General features: G+C 51.6%; 1 protein-coding gene across 7 annotated transcripts in view; it reads left to right on the top strand.

Annotated features, from left to right (window-relative positions):
* The window catches only part of VRK3 (VRK serine/threonine kinase 3), a 34,013-nt gene extending 13,584 nt beyond the window's left edge, over positions 1 to 20,429 (top strand). For all 7 annotated transcript variants that reach the window (XM_077747021.1, XM_077747022.1, XM_077747023.1 and 4 more), the window contains 10 exons: positions 909 to 973; positions 2,705 to 2,771; positions 3,653 to 3,737; positions 4,012 to 4,117; positions 5,507 to 5,599; positions 7,557 to 7,689; positions 8,853 to 8,973; positions 16,225 to 16,283; positions 17,956 to 18,104; positions 20,059 to 20,429. In XM_077747021.1, coding sequence (XP_077603147.1) covers positions 909 to 973; positions 2,705 to 2,771; positions 3,653 to 3,737; positions 4,012 to 4,117; positions 5,507 to 5,599; positions 7,557 to 7,689; positions 8,853 to 8,973; positions 16,225 to 16,283; positions 17,956 to 18,104 — 878 coding nt within the window. In that variant the 3' untranslated portion in view covers positions 20,059 to 20,429. The remainder of the gene's footprint in view (positions 1 to 908; positions 974 to 2,704; positions 2,772 to 3,652; positions 3,738 to 4,011; positions 4,118 to 5,506; positions 5,600 to 7,556; positions 7,690 to 8,852; positions 8,974 to 16,224; positions 16,284 to 17,955; positions 18,105 to 20,058) is intronic.
* The last annotated feature ends 1,569 nt before the right edge of the window (positions 20,430 to 21,998 follow it).

Here is a 21,998-nt window from a genome sequence, read left to right on the forward strand (position 1 = left end):
GGGTGCCCCGGACCCCCCCCCCCCCAGGCTCAGGTAGTCACAAGGAGGGCCCATAGGCCTCAGTACATAGTGGGCCACTGTGCATTTCAGCAAAAAACACAGAGCACAGGCAAGGGAGGGGAAAGCTCCACGGAGTGACATCTGGGGGGAGACCAGCACAAGCTTCTGAGAGTCCCCTCCCCATGGGCTCCCAGAGGACGCCCAAGGAAGTGTGACAGCATGTGTGTAGTGTGGTCTACCGGGGGTGCTCTTCAGAGACCCAGGACCCAGTGTTGTTGTTTTTTATATTTATTTAATTTTGGTAGAGCGCATGAGGGATGGAGGGAGGGGCAGAGACAGAGGATCTCAAGTGCGCTCTGCGCGGACAGCAGTGAGCCTAATGTGGGGCTTGAACTCACAAACCACGAGATCATGACCTGAGCTGAAGTCAGACACTCAACCAGCTGAGCCACCCAGGCATCTCACACCCCAGGTTGTTATTGGGAGCTGGCCACTTAGGCGCACTCTGCCTGGAACGTACCAATGTTCTAGACTCCCAGAAGGAAAGCAGGTGTTCAGCATAATAGTTTGGGCGCAAGGGGCCCCTCTTACCGGTTCACCGATGCTGGAACCCTCCTGAAATCCAAGTTCCCCAGACACCAGCCATGGGCCACCCTTGCAAGCAAGCCTTTCCAAGGACAGAAGTCCGGCTTGCTTGGTAATAACCCTTTTTGTACAGCTGAATATTATCAAAGAGAGGAAGAGGGAGGGAAAAACCCTTTTTCCAAAACCTAAGAAAGAACAGGTCTTGAAAGGCAAGAATGCACTTGACAAGTGGAAGTGCTGCTTGTTCTTCACTGGGAAGTTTCAGGACCCTGGCTTTCACCTTCCCTGCCGTTCATAACCTTGCTCGTTTTGTCCACCCACAGCCGAGCCTGTCTCCACCTCCGCCTGCAAGTCAAGTCCCCAGAAACAAAGATTCTCGCTTAAACTAGTGAGTGTCCCTGGGGGGTGGTGCCAAGGGGGGGGCCTGGGGCTTGGGCACCACTGACCTCTGAGCCCCCTCTGAGGGCTGGCACGGGCAGGAGAGCTCCGCCGTGGCCTGCAGGGGGCAGTGGGACCTTGGGTGGGGTGCATGTCCCTCTGGCCTTGGGTTCTTTATCACAGAGGGTCTGGGAAGCTGCAGTCAAGTCCGCCCTGAGGAGCCCCGATTCCGGTGCTGTCGGGCTGCACGGTCTGGGCAAGTGCCTTCCCTCCTGGGGCTGAGTTTCCTCACCTTTGCAGTGGAGCCACTAGTACCCACATTGTGTGGCCCACTCGCCCACTACCTGTCTGCCTCAGAGCATGTATTTATTGAGCATCCACTGTATTTCACTGTGCTGGATGTTGGGGTCCATCAGAGAAGCAGTCAGATGGGGTCCTTGCACTGAGGAGGAGTCCGTGAAATCACTCATAACATTCGCGTACAGGAAACATGCACTTGAGTGGGGGTCAAAAGGGCAAAAACAAACCAAGAAAGTGAGAGCAACCAGGTGGGTGAGCCATGTCCTCCAGCGCAAAGCAAGAGCCTGGTGAAAGGCTACTGTCCTGGTTAGGAGCCTCATCCTCCCTGCGAGCTGGGATTACGGGTGGCTTTTATTTACTTCCCTTCGTTTATTCAGATTTTCTCACCCTCCCCCCCCACCAGAACACTGGGGCAGCCGGGCCAGGTGCCCTCCCTTGGCCCTAGACGGAGGCAGTGTGAGTGGCTCAGGGCGAGGGCTCCGGAGCTCACAGATGAGTAATAGCACCTACTCATTGGGAGCCTGTTCCGTGCCCAGCCCTGGGCTGAGAGTCCACAAGCAGCCCTGTGAGCTGCTTACTGTGTCCCCCATTGTAACAGGGGAGGAAATGGGCACTTGGTCCCTGGCCCGGGGCAACCAGCATGCAAGTTGCTTTCTTCACTGCTGCATCCGCAGTGCCAGTAGAGTACTCAGCACATGATAGGTGTTTTGTAGAAACATCAAATGAATGGCAGAGCTGAGCTTTGAACCTGGCTCTTTAGCCCTGTGCTCTGAAGACCCTGGTCTCTTAAGAACCCAGCTGTACTAGTTGTGTTTAATTAAAATATTTGGTTTGAATCATAAGGAAAAAAATGATCCGATGTTAATAATGGCTTAAGCAAAAATAATATTTTATTGCTGTCATATAGAAATTTGGGGCAATAGTCCGGGGCTCTGGCTCCACGAACAGGGGCACCCACTTTCTCTCTTGTTGCTCCAATGTCCTCAATTCCACGTGGGCCAAGATGGCTACCCCAGCTCCCACCAGCTCCTCTGCATTCCAGCCAACTGGAACAGAAGAGAAAAGGGAGAGCCTGCCCGGCCCTTTGAGGGCATAACCTGAAAGTTGCCCACATCTCTTGTGCTTACATCCCTACTGGCCAGAACTTGGTCACATGCTCGTTCCTTACTGCAAGGGAGGCTGGGAAGTGTAGTTTTTAGCTGAAGGCCACATGTCTAGGGAGACTTGTGGATCCCATCATGAAAGAAATCTGGGCAGTGGAGATAACGTGTTCACATGCAGCACTTTAGGGAATTTGGTTCTGATGTGAGGGACTCGATGATGGTTGTGCTGGCATTGACCTGGAGTGATACATGCCCAGTGATGACTAGAAGCCCTTGTCTAAGAGTTTGCATTGTGACATCCTTCTCCCCCCTCCCCCCCCCCGACCATTCCCAACTAGGATGCCAAGGATGGGCGCTTGTTCAACGAGCAGAACTTCTTCCAACGGGCGGCCAAGCCTTTGCAAGGTATTCTGCAGGGAAATGGGCAACGGGGAGCGAATTGGGAATTCCTGATCAGAACAGCTAGCTTCCCCCCAAAGGTGTGGGGAAAGGCCCAGGTGTGCCCCGTCACCCCTCAGGCCTCAGAGGACAGACAGCGTGGGCCGGAGAACCTAGTGTTAAATTACCAGGAGTATCACAGGCCAGTTGCTAAACATAGTCATTACTTAAAATTAATTACATCAGCTTACAATCGGCTAAATTGTACTAAGAACAGTAATAAATATTCAGATCCTCAAAACTCATCACTTCCTAATTATTTGCCTACGTTTTCTGTTATCCGTACTCTTTGGGTTGTTAGCAGCCATTGCATCTGCATGGTGAAAACGCCGTGTGGTGATGTGCCGGCGTCTCTTGCAGCCACACGTTCCATGACGCCAGATCGGTGGCCTGAAATTGGCCACGGGGGGAAGGGTTTACACCACAAAAGTTGGCCAACACTCCAGCTCAGGGCTGTTTCTCCCCGGCCAGCCAGTCACTGAGCTTTGGTCACCCACTGAGACATCACTGGGTCTGTGCCTTCCCCTGAGATCCTGGAAGATGGGCAGACATCTTACTAGTCACCCATGTGAACCCTGAGGTTACTCTGTTCTTATCCCTTCCACTCCAGATTTGTTTGTGCTTTCTGCCTCGTTCACCCCATCACCTGCAGACACAGATGACACCCCAAGGTCAGCGATGCCCACCCTATCCCCACCCTGCCGTCGCCCACACGCAGAGGTGGCGTTGCTGACCGGGAGCGCTGAGGGTCCGGTCTGGGCCCGGGCACTGCCTGCTTCTGCTCTGAGAACGGGCTGTGGGCCCAGGGCCAGGTGGGCTCTGACCTCTCAATTCCTTGCCTCCCACAGTGACCAAGTGGAAGAAACTGAACTCGATGCCCCTCTTGGCCATCCCCACCTGCGTCGGCTTTGGCATTCACCAGAACAAGTACAGGTGAGTCATTTCACGTGCCAGCCACCTCGCTGCTCCCGTTCTTCCTCTCCCTGGCACGCAGCTGGGCATGACTGGGACCCTGGAGCCATTGGCCAGTCAGCTGCTTCTTTCTCTCCAGCTCTGAACCAGACTGATGCCCTACCAATCAGGAGCCCTTGATCTTACCCGTGAATGGAACCTGTGGCCACCCAGCCACAGTCCCTCCTTGGTGGCCTAGATTCTGCCCCCTGCCCTGGTCATCTCTCCCGCCTCCTGGGCTACTCCTGTCTTCCAGGTTCTTGGTGTTTCCTGTCCTGGGGAGGAGCCTTCAGTCGGCCCTGGATGACAGCCCAAAGCATGTAATGTCGGTGAGGTCTGTGTTCCAGATGGCCTGCCGGCTGGTATGTACCTACACATCGCTGGCTCCCGTCCAGGGGATGGCACACTGGGCCCTAGACTACCAGTCGGCTTGTTCATTTGCACATTCAGCCTGTGTCTCCCTCTGCTGGACACTGGGGGCTAGCGCTTGACAGGCATGGGGGGCTCTAGACCATTAGAACCAGAGTGATGAGCATTCCCAGGTGGGAGTTGGAAGAAGGGGCCCTGGCCTCAAAATGAGGGACTCAGTGGGGCTTCCTAGTGGAAGCCACGAGTGGGAAATAACAAGGTGCCAGGTGGAGTGGGAGTGGAGATTCATGGAGAGAGAATATTCCAGGCCAAGGATAACTTGAGCATAGGCTTATATAGCAGAGAGAGCATAAGGCATTTGTTTGTTCATTCACTGATTCATCCATCCATCCATCCTTTTGTTAAATATTTATCAGGTCCCTGCTGGGTGTCGGATACTGTCCCTGGGGCTGGGAGTAGTGCAGACTTGGTTGTTATGACTAGTGGGAGTGGATGATCTTAAAGTAAACACTTTCACAAGCTGCAAACGTCCTCTGAATAGAAATGTCCCTCTGCTATGATAGAGGAACAGACGACCCAATGTAAATCGCAGGAGAGAGGGAAGTGGCCAGGGAGTGACATATTAAGTAAGTCCTGAAGGTCATCATGCTCAGGGTGTCTTCAGTTGTGACATGTGTAGGGGAAAGGGGTGAGTAAGGCAGGCTTGATGTGGAGAGGTCGGCAGCGACCAGATCATTCAGAAACCGAGGTGTGCTGAGAGCACTAGGGAGCCATGGGAAGATCGTGAGCAAGGGAGGGGCAGGGTCAGCTCTGAGTGCAGAAAGGCCCTGTGGCCCTTGTGGGAATGGACTGGTGGGGCGAGATGGAGACCAGGTGAGGTCAGCATGAGAGGACAGGGCCTGAGGAGAAGAGTTTGCCGAACAGGCAGAAACTAGTGGACAGGTAAGCCTTGGGCTCAAGGTGGGCTTGGGGATGCACTCAGGATGTAATGACCACCCAGGCAGTTCAGTGTGTGAGTCTATAGAGTTCAGTAGAGAAGTCAAAGCTGGATATAAATACAAATTGCGGGGTGCCTGGCCGGCTCAATCAGTGGAGCACACAGCTCTTGATCTCGGGGTTGTGAGTTCAAGCCCCACGCTGGGTATAGAGACTACTAAAAAAAAATTAAAAACTTAAATAAGAAGACATGCTTGTGTGTGTCAGCAGAGAGGGCTTCCTAACGCTTCACTCAGAATTAGGCTGAAACAGCCTTCCCCCTTCCAACCACAAGTAGCGCCATCTGACCCTGGGCCCAAGAGGGGAGATTCCTTCACCGGGCTTTGCCGCAGAGCCCCTTGGTGTTAGTCAAGCCCCTCATGGAGATGCTGTCTTTCTTCCCCCAGCTGGATGCCCTGGAGTTCCTCCATGAGAATGAATATGTCCATGGAAACGTGACAGCTGAGAACATCTTTGTTAATCCAGAGGACCTGAGCCAGGTAATAACTGGGTCCCCTCCACCCTAGGGGCTCTCTGGGCTCAGGGTCTCCTGTGTCTCAAAACATCCCTGTATTTCACAGTGCTTATTGCAGATAAAGACTTGTCCATCACATGTAAAGGGCTCTTTTGGATAAATAAGAAGAGATAAGCAACTTAGTAGAACAGTGATAAGATAGGAAAGGCGGTTTATAGAAAAAGAAATCCATAGGTTAGTTAAATATGTGAAAAGAGACTCAACCTCCCTAAATAATGTCAGTAATCATAGAAATGAAAATTTAAACATCCTATTTTAGGAGTAGGCAAAACTTAAAAGAGTGATATCTGTTGTTGGTAAGGATATAAGGAAACAGAAATTCTTTATATCCTGTTGAAAGTGGGAATTGGCCAACCTTTCTGGAAGGTAGTTTGGATATAGCAGTCAAAATTTTAAATGTGTATGTTTTTCTGATCCACCAGTTCCTCTCTAAGGAACTTTGCAAAGTATACTTAGGACTCTGCAAAGGTATACGTACAAAATGTTTCTGACAGCACTGATTGTAATAGTCAAGAGGGAAAACCTTAAGTATACACTCTGAGTAGGAGTACTTATTAAAAAACCTTTTAAAGTAAATTTGAATTACTTTTTTAGTTGCAAAGGACAGAAACCTGATTTAACTTGGCTTTAAAAAGAAAATGTTTAAGGGGTGTTGCAAATTATTGGCCCATTGAGTGGAAAAATCCAGAATTCACTGGCTTCAGGCATGGCTGAACAAGATCTATCTGGCTCCAGATTTTAATACCTGGAACCACTATTAAAATGCAAAAAGCAGGGGCACCTGGGTGGCTTAGTCAGTTAAGCGTCCAACTTTTGCTTAGGTCATGGTCTCGCGGTTCGTGGGTTCGAGCCCTGCGTCGGGCTCTGTGCTAACTGCCAGCTCAGAGCCTCGAGCCTGTTTCAGAGTCTGTGACTCCCTCTCTCTCTGACCCTCCCCTGCTCACGCTGTCTCTCTCTCTCTCACTCCTAGAAATAAATAAAACGTTAAAAAATTTTTTAAAAAAATGCAAAAAGCAGGTTGCCTGGTTGGCTCTGTCGGTTAAGTATCTGACTTTGGCTCAGGTCATGATCTCACAATTCGTCAGTTCGATCCCCGCATTGGGTTCTGGGCTGACAGCTCAGAACCTGGAGCCTGCTTTGGATTCTGTGTCTCCCTCTCTCTCTGCCCTTCTCCTAGTCGTGCTCTGTCTCTCTCTCTCTCTCTCAAAATAAACATTAAAATGCAAAAAGCTGTTGGGGGGGGGCACCTGGTTAGGGTGGCTCAGTCAGTTAAATGTCTCACTGTTGATCTCAGCTCAGGTCTTGATCTCAGGGTTGTGAGTTCAACCACCATATTGGGCTCTGTGCTGGGTGTGAAGCCCACCTTTTTTTTTTTTTTTAAATGTTTTATTTATTTCTAGGAGACAGAGAGACAGTGTGAGCAGGGGAGGGTCAGAGAGAGAGGGAGTCGCAGACTGAAACAGGCTCCAGGCTCTGAGCTGGCAGTCAGCACAGAGCCCGGCGCGGGGCTCGAACCCACGAACCGTGAGATCATGACCTAAGCGAAAGTTGGACGCTCAACCAACTAAGCCACCCAGGCGCCCCGAAGCCCACTTTTAAAAAAATGTAAAAACCTAGGTGCCTAACGAGAGGTCTAGTGTCATCCTTTTGTGGGAAACTAGAGCCTCCTCTGCATCCATGTGTGTTTACCAGCTATTAAAAGAAAGCTATTTGAAGCGATGCATAAGGAATGATTATTAGTGGTTACTTCTGAGCAGTGGGTTGGGGGCTGGAGATGGTCGGTTTGGGTTCTTTTCATTTCACACCCTTCTGTACTGTTTGGTATTCACTTGTGTCAAATTGCACCCATGATTGAAATCTCCGACTCTAGAATCCAGGCTCCTAACCTCCAAACTGAATGGCTTCTCCCCATGTCCACACAGGTGATGCTGGGAGGCTACGGCTTCACCTTCCGCTATGCCCCTGGCGGCAAACACGTGGCCTATGTGGAAGGCAGCAGGAGCCCACATGAGGGGGACCTTGAGTTCATTAGCCTTGACCTGCACAAAGGATGTGGTAAGGGTCCAGAGAAGGGATTTGGGACCATGGAGATACACTTCTCATATAAGGACAGCTCTAGGTTTTCACAGCCATGGACAGCAGGTGGCCAGACACAGGAATCCCACTAAGGGAGCCATGATGGGGATTCAGAACCATGAATGGGTTGCATCAGGGAGTTGTAGGGCAGCCATTCAGCACCAAGGACAGCAGCAAGGAGCTGGGCACAAAAGGAAGCCCCAGTTTCAGAGGTTCAGATTCAAGATTTGGTTTAGACTTAGAACATGAGAGTTGCCCAAGAGTCACTCAGGAGAGGCTGTCAAGGAGGCAACTGGCTCTCTACTCCTCGAGCTCAGGAGTAAGTCTGGACAGAGACCCAGATATCAGCAGTATGCCAGGAGCTGTCAGCTGAAGCCCTGGGAAAGGAATGAGATTATCCAAGGAAAGTGTACAGAATAAGTAAGAAGAGAGTACTTGGAGGAGACGATTCCTTGAGGAGGTCTCAGTCTCTCTTTTCCAAATCCCTTGATGTCACGGCCATCCGTGTGCCTGTCTGTGCCCTCCCACCAGACTGACCTCCCCTAAGAAAGGGGTGGTCCCTATGCCTCCAGCGTCAAGTAGCAGGTCTGGTATAGTCAACTCTCAGTGTTTACATGAATTATTGTCTAAATCATGTAATTTAGGAAGCATAAGAAAGTAAATCAGACAGCTTCTGTTATCCTTCTTTATTGAGGCTGGGTTCAATGCCCATTCTTCTGGGCTCCTTCTCACCCTGTTCTGCCTCCCCTGTAGCTCAGGTAATCCCACACTGTACTGTGTCCCCATTAGACTGTCAAGGGCTGGGACCCAACCAGACTCTTGTCTGGGATTTAAGAATGTGTAATGGGGCCTGGTACACAGAGCTGAGGACTCAGTGAATGACTGAAAGACAAGAAGATGAGGGAGTAAGCTAGTGAGAGTGGGGATGGTAGGGGTGACTGAGAGAGTGAACGAGAATAATTGAGAGACTCGTGACAGCGCAAGAGCTGGCAAATGAAAAGTGAATGAACAGACGAAAGCTCGTGTTCTTGGATGGTTGAGTCCATGAGTGCAGGGTTGAGTGAAAGAGGTAAAGGAAGCGGGTGGACCTGTCATGGTAGAGCATTTGGACTGAGCTGCTGCCTCTTGCTCTCCCTCCCCAGGGCCCTCCCGCCGCAGCGACCTCCAGACCCTGGGCTACTGTTTGCTAAAGTGGCTGTACGGGTTCCTGCCATGGACAAACTGCCTTCCCAACACTGAGGAGATCATGAAGCTGAAACAGAAGTGAGTCTAGGGGTCAGCAGAACCCAGCAGTGGCCTGGAACCCCTGCAGGTGGGACAGAAGCTCAGAACCCACCAGGGAACAAGAAGGAGGGGGAGGCAACGTCCCACAGAGCCAAGACCTCTGCAGCTCTCAGGCATGTCCTGTGGTCATTCTAGCACACAGCAGCGTGGGCTCTGGAGCCATGCTGCCTGGGGTGAAACCCCAGCCTCACCGTTGCAGGATGTAGGGTGGGCAGCCTAACCTCCACAAGCCTCGGTGCTCTCCATGGGATGAGATCTTATTAACACCTACCACAGGGCCTGTGGAAGGATTCAGGGGAGTCAGCTACACAGCAGTCAGCACAGAGCCTGACCTATAGAAAACGGTCACTGTGCACGGGACACCATGACTCATTCATACCTTCACAGGCAAATGGAAAACTTAAGCAGTTAGGTCTGGACTCTACTTCAGCGTCTAGCGACACCAGTCACCAGTCCATACCTCCTTTCCCTGCCCTCTGCTGTAAAACCACCAGATCCTGAGAGTTCTGGTTTGGACATTCAGCACCAAGCATAGCACGCAGAGGTAGGAGCAGTAGTCGCTGGATGCAGCGGGAAATTCGGCTGTGTGAGATTCAGTACCGAGGACAGCGGGCAGCTTGGCTTGGAGGAAAGGGAGCACAGGCACTTTGGTCTTCAGCACCAAGGACAGCGAGGAGCGTAGCAGGATGCTGCGGGAAGTGGGGCTCTAAGTTTCAGCACCTAAGACAGCGGGCGTGGGGCGTGGCTAGGAGGGATTCAGTACCACGGACAGCGGGCAGCTGGGCTCAGAGCAAAGTGAGCACAGGCCCTTTGGTCTTCAGCACCAAGGACAGTAGACAGCTGGACCTTGGGAAGTTCTACTGGTCCAGAGGTAGGGATTCAAGATCTGGTATAGATAGACTGGGGGTGGTGAGAGTTGCCTAGGAGTCCTCCTGGAGGACCCGTCTAGGAGATTGCTTGGCCATCCATGTCTGAAGGGCAGGAGTGAAGTGTAAACAGAGATTCAGATCTCGTTGCTATCTCAGAAGTTGTTAGCAGAAGCCCTGGGAGAGAATGAGATTACCCAGGGTAAGTGTGCCTAGTGGAAAGAGGGAAAACTCTAGGGAACGGCACAGTCCTTTGTGCCTCTCAGTTCTTAATGTGCTGTTACTGGTTCATGTCGAGCCTCTCTCTCGGTCTATTTTTTCCCTTTTATATCCTCCATCTTTTCTCAACCATGGACAACCCACTCAGCAATACTTACTATAAGTTCTACTGATGTTGCTTAACTGTATTTATTTCCTAAAACTTGCGTGATGGTGGTGGTCCTGTGTGTGTTTGACTTGCATAAATGGTATTCTGCTCTAAGTCTCATCTGTTTCTGGCGTTTTTCACTCAGCACTGTGTTCTTCGATTTTAACCGCATCGTCACATGTGCATTGAGCTTACTGCCTCTGACTACTGCTTTTCAGTATGTTCGTGTAGATAAGTCTGTGACTTTGAACAATGTATGACGAGTGTATTTCATTTGCATAAATGGTACTGAGCTCTGAATTTCTATTTCTTGCTTTCTTTCACTTACTGCTATGTTTTTCAACTTGAGCTACGTCGCTAGTGCACTGCCTCCTAATACTCCTTGTGAATTTGTCTGGATGTATCTGTATCCTTGAAAAATACATGATGCCACTGTTGGGTGTGCATTTGATTGGCACAAAGGGTACCACGCCCTGAATCTCATCTTCCTTCAGGTTTCTACTTAAACACTCGGGGGGGGGGGGCTTGTCACCCCCACTGCATCAGGCTTCCTGCTTGTGCAGGCTCAACGGAAGGGATCTGCCCCTGTCACATTGGCCTGCTCCTACCTAGTGACCTCTGTTCGAGGCGAATGTTTATCATAACCCTTATCTATGCCAGTCTCTGTGCCCAGTGCTTCCCTGTGTCATCCTCAGAACAACTTAGGTGAGCTCTCCCAGACTGAGGCACAGAGAGCTCAGATAATCAACCCTGGTCACACCACTGCTAAGTAGAGGTGCTTAGGCTCACACCCAGGCCACTCGACTCCAGAGAAGGTTCTTTGACCTTAAAGCCACGTAAAAGGATGGAATGTTGGGCCATGGGTGCAGCCTTCCTTCACTCAACAGATATTTATTATAATTTGTTTAAGGTCTATTCCTTTTTAAGAGAGAGCGAGAGAGAGAGCAAGTGAGGGAGGGGCAGAGAGAGAGGGAGACAGGATCCGAAGCAGGTTCCACACTGAGAGCACAGAACCCGATGTAGAGCTTGATCCCACGAACCACAGGATCATGACCTGAGCCAAAGCTGGACACTCAGCCGACTGAGTCACCCAGGCGCCCCTCAACAGAGACTTCCTGAGCACCGGTCTTTGCCCCACACTCTGCTCTAGTCCCTGGCGACACAGGAATAACTGAGACAAATGTTCCTGTCTTTAGGGACCTTACATCCTAGTGGCGGAGACGAGAGATCAACGAGTAAAGCACACAACATGTCACAGTCCGGACTAGTTGGGGCCCTTGGGTCAGAGTCCTGGGTGTGGCTCTGGGCACTCACTGCTCCTTTAGATTTAATGGCCAGGGCCGTTCTCATGGCAATGGTGACAAGTGAATCCATTCCAGAAGGGCAGTGAGGCAAGGACGATGCCTCGCTTTGGTGCTGATATGCCCTTGATGTCTCTGAAGGAGGAGAGAGAGACAGAGAAAGAGAGGCCCCTGGCTCCGGGGCTTTCACAGGCAGCCTCTGTGTCAGAAGGCAGCCTCAGAACCCACCAGAACATGAGCCCATTGCCCTCTTTTCTTGGAGTTTATTTTTGCCCTTACTTTTGAGTTTCCCGGCAGCTCTCCATTCTTGAAATGAAGCCAGGTGAAAACAAGTCGCCGAATTTAGTAACACGGCTAGTAGGAGCATATGACCCAACTGCCAAGGCGTTGAGTGTGGCGGAAGCCTGTGAACAGCTCCTTCACGCACTTCTGTCGTGTTAAAGGCAAGGCGGAGCTGCTCTTACAAGGAGATGCCACAACAGGACAGTTCGGACAAGGAAAATTACTTCCCTTCGCGCCCTTCAGCCTGTGTCCAGCCTTCTCTGGTGCCAACGCTGCTGTCGCCGTCTCTCACTGCTCTTAAAGGGCAGGACTGGGAATGACATGCATCTCTTGGTCACATGGCCGCCGCAAGCTGCAGTGGGGCTGGGAAACGTCTGCAGCCTCGGGCCACTGCCCCCTTGGGATCTTGCCCTTAAAGGGGAGAAGTGACAGTGGACGACAGCTAGAGACTCTCCACGGTGCCACCTTCAGTCAAATTTCTGCAAGGACAGGGGCCACACCAGCTCCCTTCGTCACTGTGTTGCTCACAGCATGGCCCTTTACACATTGTGGGCGCTCAGGAAATAGTTATGGAATGAATGAGTGAATAAGGAAAGAATACATGAGCCTTCATTCCCAGGCCTGGGCGTCCGCGTGGACAGACAGGTCAGGCAGACGCGGCCCCAGCCGTGGAGGGTTCCCAGGTGCGAGGAGAGCACACGGGCAGGAAGCAGGTGGAGGCAGCCCCAGGAGCATTGTGGGAGCAGAGGGAGGCACGTTACTCGGCCTCAGGCCGCTGGGTGCCTTTACCCAAGAGATGCCTGACCCCGTCTGAACAGAGCAGGGGGCCTTCCCGGGCAGGCAAAGGGGAGGCAAGATTTCTAGCCAGAAAGGAGGGCACACACATAACATTCATTCATTCAGAACCTGTCTTCTGATGGCGATTATATATGGATATTATATGCCAGTCCCTGGGCTGGGAAATGCTGCAGACCCAGATGTGAATCTGCTGAGTGCACCCCTTGTCACCAGTGAACTTGCCCATTGAGGCTCCACTGGGTTGCATCCTCCTTCCACGACTTCCTCTAATTCCCGAGAAGAGCCCTACCCCCCTTTTCACACCTCTGCCGCCTTCCCCTTCACAAGAGATAATCAGGGAGTAGGACGTGCTTCTCTAGAAGGCTGTGCACTTACCCAGTCGGTGGAGAGCAAATAAAGTAGGTCCTAGGGACGCCTGGACGGCTCAGTTGGTTGAGCTTCTGACTCTTGATTTCAGCTCAGGTCACAATCTCACAATTTGTGGGATTGAGCCCCGTGTTGGGCTCTGCAAACTTGGGATTCTCTCTCTCCATATCTCTCTGCTCCTCCCTTGCTTGTGTGTTCATGCTCGCGCGCTCTCTCTCTCTCTCTCTCCTCAAAATAAATAAACATTTTTAAATAAAATAGGTCCTAGTAATAATTTTAATAACCGGGATAGAAGTATGAGAACAGTTCATTCCCGAGCCCGGGATCCTAACCACAACCACAGAGGGAAGGTCTGAAACATCAAGAATCATCGTTGGGGGGGGGGCGCCCTCCCCGCCCCAGTCCTGTGACTTGAGGCAGTAACAAAAAGGACCAGGAGGGGGCGATGTTGCCACGTGCACATTTTTGGAACCTACCGGCCTCTAGGGAGCCCTACCTGTGTGCATGGCCTTTTCCCATTCATTCAACATTTATTCACTTTTCTTACATTCTAGTTCAGGATGGAATAAATGAGTGAAAGAAAAAGGACAGGCATTTTGATTCCTGAAGACTTTATGGTGTGCAAGTCCGCTTCTGGGAAAGCACAGGCGCTGGTCGAATTTGTTCCCTGCTCTTAAGGCTGCGGGCTGGGCAGGGACGCCCCAGGGACACTGACACCCAGTGGCAGAGTCGCCCATACATCCTAGGGGCACAGACCTTTGGTGCCAGCACACACATAGTGAGATGCCAGGAGAGATGGTCAGACCCGGCCCTTGCCATGTCCTGAAAGTGCCTTGGGGCATCGATGGACTGTGCACAGAGCACTCAGGCAGTCGGGAGAGATCTGTTTTCTCTGTCCAGTGGGATCATGGGGAGGCTTCCAGGAGACCAGCCGTCAAGCAGTGTCCGAAAGGGAGAGCGGTCATGGCCAGGGGTCAAGATAGGAGAAGGCTGTCGGCAGAGGAAGCAGTATGTGCTGATGCCAGGAGGTGTGACGGATGCCTGACCTAGTTTGCCAACTAGAAGCGGCGTGGTGCGGCTGGGGCATGAAATGGGAGGGAGGAAGGAAGCCAGAGAGACCAGGCCAGAGGGGCTGGCAGCCTTGTGTGCGCTACGGGCTTTCCCCCAGGGCCCTGGGGACTCCCCTGAGGGCTGTGAGCAGGAAGGGGCAGAGTCTGCTGGGGAAGGGCCATGTGGGGAATGTGCAGGAAGCTGGGGAGGAAGCTGAGGTCCAAGGAGGGAGGATAAGGCCTGAAATGGGCCAGAAGGGGGGTGGTGCATGAGGGTTGGGGAACAGGAGGGTGGAGCTTGGGGCTCTCCGGGCTGTGGTTGGGGCAGGCAAGGATGGCACCCCCAGGCACTGGGTGGATAGTGGGGAGTCAGGTCGGTGGTCCAAGTGAGGATGGAGCAAGGAAGTGGATGAATTTCTTTTTTTTTTTTTTAGTGTTTATTTATTTTGAGAGAGCGGGGGCACATGCGCACACAAGCAGGAGAGGGGCAGAGAGAGAGGGAGAGAGAGAAAGAATCAAGCAGAGCCCGACATGGGTCTTGATCCCACAAACTGTGAGATCATGACCTGAGCCTAAACCAAGAGTCAGATGCTTAACCGACTGAGCCACCCAGGCGCCCTGGAATTGGATGCGTTTCTGGTTCTCTTGAGTAGCCCAAGGGGACGTGTGTGTGTGTTTATGCAAAGAAAGATAGTCCTTGTTCATCACAGATTCCGTATTTGTGAATTCACCTGCCCACTAAACGGTGTGTGTAACCCCAGAATCACCCACAGTGCTCCCCACGCCTTTCTCTCACACACACAGAGCAGAGATTTAGAGTCACCTGCTGCACACAGTCCCAGCTGAGATCAAACAAGGCAATGCTCTGCCTCTTGTTTCAGATCTCACAGGGTAAACAGGGTCCTTCGTGGAGTCTGTTTAATGCCCATTTTCCAGATGTTTTTGTTTTTAATTTTTTTTAACGTTTTATTTCTGAGAGAGAGGCAGCATGAGCAGGGGAGGGTCAGAGAGAGAGAGGGAGATACAGAATCCAAAGCAGGCTCCAGGCTCTGAGCTGTCAGCACAGAGCCCGACGCAGGGCTCGAACCCACGAACCATGAGATCATGACCTGAGCTGAAATCGGATGCTTAACCGACTGAGCCACCCAGGCGCCTCTCCAGATGTTTTTGTTGAGGATTTTGCTCTGAGCTCAGTGTGATTAAATCAACATTATATTAAATATGGTATCTTTTTTTTAAATGTTTATTTATTTTTGAAAGATAGAGAAAGACAGAACATGAGCAGGGGAGGGTCAGAGAGAGAGGGAGACACAGAATCTGAAACAGGCTCCAGGATCTGAGCTGTCAGCACAGAGCCCGACACGGAGCTCAGACCCACCAATTGCGTGATCATGACCTGAGCCAGAGTCGGTCACTTAACCGACTGAACCACCCAGGTACCCCAAATATGGTATCTTTAAGCACAAGCACACCTAATACAAAAGTAGTGATCAGTTTATGAAAATGTAACCAGAACCTCTCAGGAAACTGATGCTACGTTTCCCCTAAAAGCATGGTTTAGAATTCACTAATTCCGTACTTGAGGCCACACTACAGGCCGTAAGTACCACAATTAACAAGAATCCACTGTGTATCTACTAGACATTCTGTTGTATTTATTTGTTTATTTTAAAGTTTATTTACTTAGTGAGCTGGGGAGGGGCACACACATTGTGTGTGTGTGTGTGTGTGTGTGTGTGAGAGAGAGAGAGAGAGAGAGAGAGAGAGAGAGAGAGAGAACCCTAAGCAGGCTCCACATTGCCAGTGCAGAGCCTGATGTGGGGCTTGAACTCACAAACCACAAGATCGTGACCTGAGCCAAAATCTAGGGTCAGATGCTTAACTGACTGGGCCAACCAGGTGCCCCTAGACATTGTTTTAAAAATGTGCTCTACTGGGGAGCCCAGGCGGCTCAGTCAGTTAAGTGCCTCACCCTCGATCTCAGCTCAGGTCATGCTCTCATGGTTCGTGAGTTCAGGCCCCGCATCGGGCTCTGCGCCGACGTTACGGAGCCTGCCTGGGATTCCCTCTCCCGCTGTCTGTCCTTTCTCTGCTTCCTCTCTCTGTCTTTGTCTCTCTCTCAAAGTAAATAATAAACTTTAAAATAAAAGTTTGCTCTCCCCTCCCTAAAAGACGTCTTGCATGCCTCTGTGTTCTGGCAGGTTCCTTGACAACCCGAAAGGCCTCGTGGGACAGTGCAGTCGCTGGATCAGTCCCTCAGGTATGTCCTGAAGGGGGAGGGAACAGTTGGGTGAAACAGGCCCACTGGTCGGTTCTGGGATTGTCCCTCTCACACACCTTTCTTCCTTCGAGTTTTCCAAACTGCGTGTGTGTACATACCCGTTCCAGAAAAACAAAATTCAGAAGTGTCTCTGCATAAAAGTAACAACACACACACACACACACACAACCACACTCACGATATTGTATTTCTCTATGAAGATTTGTTAAGGACAAGAGTGTGGGCCGGGTTCAGCCAGGTGGGGCTTCTCCTGGTCTGAGGGGTGAGCGGGGGAGGGGAATTCGTGCCGCTGCTGCCCGGCTGTGGCTCAACTGGGGCGGCTCGAGTTCAAGGGCTCCTGTCTCCCGCCCGGCGATCAGCGCGGCACCGTTTAGGGCAGCTTCCCAAGAGGCCATGGACAGACGCCGCAAAGCACGGGGGTCCGGGACATGAGTCCGCCACATTCACGCGCGCCCCAACACCAGCCCAGACGCCACCGGGGGCAGGTACCTCTGAGATGGGAGAGGCAGCGGACATGGCAGAGCGGCACCACGCGGAGGCGGGGGGAGAAGCGGCCTCCGCAGCCTGCTGCAGCCGCGCTCTCCGACAGAGCAAGCGTCCGTAAGGGCCTGCACGCCTGGGCTGGTTTCGTAGAGCAGTTGCTTTTACAAAACTGTCAATTTTTTTTTTTTTTAATGAAAATAAGCTTGCCTTATGTACATTCTGGTCAATACCTTGCCTTTTTTTTTTTTTTTAAGTTTATTTATTTATTTTGAGAGAGAGAGAAAATCCCAAGCAGAGCATGACGTGGGGCTCAGTCCCACAAACCATGAGATCATGACCTGAGCCAAAACTAAGAGTCCCACGCTTAATGAACTGAGCCACCCACGTGCCCCAGCATCTTGCTTTTTTCATTAATTAACATTGGCTTTTCTGTGTTCTTATTCCTAGATCCACTACAGCCATTTTTGTTTTATTTTATTTATTTTTATTTTTAGAGAGAGAAAGAGTACACCAGTGGGGGAGAGGGGCAGAGGGACAGGGAGAGAGAACCTTAAGTAGGCTCCACGTGCAGCGTGAAGCCCAACACAGGGCTCAGTCCCATAACTCTGGGATCATGACCTGAGCCAAAATCCAGTCTGACTCCCAACCCCTGAGCCAGCCAGGCGCCCTCTACACCATCATGTTCATGGCCAGTCCCCGTTACTGGAGATTCTAGTGTTGCTTCTGTAGAACTTCTACGTTGCCCTCTAAACATGAGGCTGAAAGAATGGGTTGTTTGTCCCCTCCAGCTCTGTAAGGGCTCATTTTTTTAGTGTTTTTATTTATTTTTGAAAGAGAGAGAGAGACAGAGCTCAAGCAGGAGAGGGGCAGAGACAGAGGGAGACACAGAATCTGAAGCAGGCTCCAGGCTGTGAGCCATCAGCACAGAGCCCGATGCAGGGCTTGAACTCACTAACCGTGCGTGAGACCGTGACGTGAGCCAAAGTCAGTCGCTTAGCTGACTGAGCCACCCAGGTGCCCCCCCCACCAGAAAAAATCTTTTTTAATTTAAGTGCCTTAGTCAGTTGCAGGCACAGAGGAAGCACTGAGCAAATGGCACTGTGGCAGGGACTCGGGGTTGGGGGCCCCTCTCAGGTCTCTCCTGTGGTGGGGGGTGTCGTCACTGCAGAGACCCTGAAGGAGTACCTGCAGGTGGTGATGGCCCTGAAGTACGACGAGAGGCCGCCCTACACCATGCTGAGGAACAGTCTAGAAGCCCTGCTGCAGGATCTGCGGATGTCCGCCTACGATCCCCTGGACCTCCAGATGGTAACATAGGTGGGTTCTAGAAGGCGGAGTTTGTGAGTCTTAACCCTCCCTCACCTCCACCAGCCCTGCTTCCCAGATGCCGTTTAGGGTTTCCTCCAGGGCCGACCTCCCAGTTAGATGCTGGATTTTTCCACAGCGTTCTCAAACCATCCAGCCCTCGGGGAATCGCACACAGCAGGAACCTGAACCTGACTCAGTTTGGCTTGAAGGAAAAGAGGGATCGATTGGTTCTTGTAGCTAGAAAATCCCAAGGGGGAAGCTTTTAGTCATGACTGGGCTCAAGGCTGGGAAAGCAGAGTCAATATGTCATCATCTCTCCATCTTTTTCTGTCTCTTTCTTCATCCCTATGTCTGTCTATCCCTTTCTCCGTCCACCTGTAGCCTCCGCTTTCCTATGGGATGGCTCCTCCCGCCCCACCCCCCGCCCCCATCACAAGACTCGCTGGCTCTGTTCCCAGTGATGCGCTTTGCCCTTCACTTCTCAGTCTATCTCGCGGCCCTTCCCTGTCAGCACAGAATATGCGTGACCTTGCTTATGGACACACCGTGTTTCCGTTGCGGATTGCAAGCATACTCTTTATTTTTTAAAGTTTATTTATTTATTTTAACAGAGAGAGAGAGTTTAAGTGGGGGAGGAGCAGGGAGAGAGGGAGAGAGAGAATCCCAAGCAGGCTCCGCGCTGTCAGCACAAAGCCCTACTCGGGTCTCCTTCAGGTCTCCACCTCCACCCTTCTCCCGGGATCCCCCTGGAGGTGGCCGACGGGGCGGTCCCTTGTCATAGTCAGGGCCCAGCTGCCTGGCTTCTGTGTGCGTTCCTTCCAGCCCTTGCTGGACAGGCACACAGACTCCACCCGTATTTACCCTCGGAGCCTCAGTCTTCCCATCGTGCTGGCCTGTCCTGCGGTGCCTCCCTGTCCACCCAGTGCGATGGAGATTTTAAAATTAGAAACCTTGGGCGTCTGGGTGGCTCAGTTGGTTGAGCACCCAACTTCAGCTCGGGTCATGATCTCACGGTTTGTGGGTTCGAGCCCCATGTCGGGCTCTGTGCTAACAGCTCAGAGCCTGGAGCCTGCTTCGGATTCTGTGACTCCCTCTCTCTCTGCCCCTCCCTTGCTCACAATCTGTCTCTCTTCCTCTCAAAAATAAATAAAACATTAGGGAAAAAAAACAACTGGAAACTTAACAGCTCCTTTCAGGATCATTATGGTTTGGGTCTGAAAGAGTAAGTGGCAGTTTGTCCCTTACTTAGGAACTTGATAAGGAGATGCTAATCAAAGAGCCTGGTGACCTTGGAATAATTTGAAGATTTCGTCTCTTGCTTAATGGCAGCTCCTTGCCTTGGCCCGCCTGGCTGAACCCCCTCCTCCTCACACCTCCCCTCCCAGTCTACTCTGTGCCAGCCACACTGTCCTCCCCTCAGATTCTAATCCAGGCCAAGCTCGATCCCACCTCAGGACCTTTGCACTTGCTATTCTCACAGTCTGGAACACTTTTTCCCTTTATCTTTTTGAGGTGGGGGAGGAGCAGAGGGAGAGGGAGAGAATCAGAAGCAGCCTCCACACTATCAGACAAAGCCCAACATGGGGCTCGAACTCATGAACTGTAAGATTGTGGCCTCAGCTGAAGTTGGAGGCTTAACCAACTGAGCCACTCAGGTGCCCCCCACTTCATTCTTGAATGACTGTTCCTTCTCATCATCAGTGCTCAGACCTGGGCCTTCCGTCACTGCCCCAGTGAGGCACTTCCCCACCCCCTCTCATCACCTCACCTCTTTTACACATGGCCCCGTCCTTTTCCGGAGGGAAGTTAATTTGTAACGTGTGTATCCCCTCTCCCAAACCATAAGTCCAACAAAGGTTCTTGTTCACGGTAGTATTGCCAGTCTCTAGAAAGTGCCGATAGGGGGTTAATGGGTGCTCCTTAAATGACCAGGACACTAACAGCCGTTTTTATTTTCTTCCAGAACTTTTGACTCAGGGTTTGAAATAGAAAAAAACCCAAACAAGAAATGTGACTCAAGGCCTGCTGTAGTATCACAGATACACTTCTAGAAAGATCCCTTGAATGTGCCTGCCTGCTGCTTTTTTAAGCAACACTATGAATCTGTCTTGATTAGCATCAGGGAACCCGGCAGTTAGGCTCCAGACAATGTGAATTCCTCCTTTCGACGATCCCACCCTTCCAGCCATCATCTCCCACCAGCCCCTGCGGTGTGGACAGAGAAGACCCCCAGCTCATGGTAGGGGGTGAGCCAGCCCCCTCAGCGGGCACCCTTCCTGCTACTATTGGCCCCACTATGCTTTGGTAATAAATTGTTTCATTGGAGCTTGGAGAGCAGAGTGTCCACAAAAGAAGTTCCTTGTGGAAAAGTTGGCTTCTTTTTTTCTCCATCTATCCATCCCTTCAGCCTTTCATCCATCTATCCACCCTTCTGTCCAAAGTTTCATGTAGGTACCCCCTCATCCATCCACCCATCCATTCGTCCACCCATCCATTTGTCCAGACACCCATTCTTCCTTCCTTCCTTCCTTCCATCCATCCATCCATCCATCCGTCCATCCATCCATCCATCCATCCATCCATCCATCCACCTATCCATCCATCTATCCATCTATCCAACCACTCATCCACCCATCCAGTTATCCAGCCATCTACCCATCCATTTATCCAGCCACCCGTTCTTTCATCCATCCATCCACCCATCCATCTATCCATCCATCCATCCATCCATGTATTCATCCATCCATTCATCCATCCATCCATCCATCCACCCATCCATCTATCCATCTATCCAACCACTCATCCACCCATCCAGTTATCCAGCCACCCGTTCTTCCATCCATCCATCCATCCATCTGTCCATCCATCCATCCATCCATCCATCCATGTATTCATCCATCCATTTATCCAGACACCCATTCTTCCATCCATCCATCCATCCATCCATCCAACCACTCATCCACCCATCCAGTTATCCATCCATCCACCCATCCATCCATCCATCCATCCATCCATTCATCTATCCATCCATCCATCCATTTATTCAGCCATCCATTTATCCATTGAAACATCCACCCATCCACCTATCAATCCATCCGTCGGTTGATGCACCCAGTCATTCTTCCATCTCTCCATCCATCCTTCCATATACTTCCATCATCCACCCTCCCACCCGCCTTTCAACCTTTCCTCCACCCGCTCCTTCTCCCATCCATACATTTATCCTTCCTTTTATTCAACAAATATTCGGCAGGTATTTCTTGAATTTGTGCTGCGTGACACACATCACGCTGCACAGAGGACCCTGATGAACCAGACACACCGAGGTCTTTGAGCTTCTGGAACCTCCAGTCCAGTGGAAGGAGAAGGCATTAAATGAGATGACTCTGAGCTGTGCTCCACATGCTGGAGAAAAGGCGCAGTGCTGTGATGGAGACCGAGGGACCTGGGGATGGGAGGGGACTTTACAGAGAACCTGGACAGAGAGACTATGGAAGAGGCTGGCGCAGCCACCCCCCTGGGAACCTGAGGCCCAGGCAGTGGCCGTGGCTTGAGGAAGGGAGGGCCGGGGGAGAGACCTCAGAGGCAGCCCGGCAGCGACTAGACTGGGAGGGATTCAGAACACAGAGGGTACACTCACCTCCCACACTTGGTCTTAAACATCTGGAATCGTCCACCATTACCCTGGAGTGGGGAGGTCAGAGGCCGGGTCGGGGAGGAACCTGTCCTGATTCACCCCGATTCCTGCCTGACTAAGGGAGGCAGAGGAGATTAGTGGATGATCATTTCCAGGGTGAAAGGGGGCACATATCGCACTTTCTAGAAGGGGATGTTCCTCAACCAGAGAGAAAGCTCATGTGAAAACCTCCTGCTCCAAAGCTCTCTGTTCACGAGTCCACAACC

This window comes from Crocuta crocuta, unplaced genomic scaffold (genome assembly GCF_008692635.1).
Source record: "Crocuta crocuta isolate KB4526 unplaced genomic scaffold, BGI_CrCroc_1.0 scaffold334, whole genome shotgun sequence".
Taxonomy (NCBI): Eukaryota; Metazoa; Chordata; class Mammalia; order Carnivora; family Hyaenidae; genus Crocuta; species Crocuta crocuta.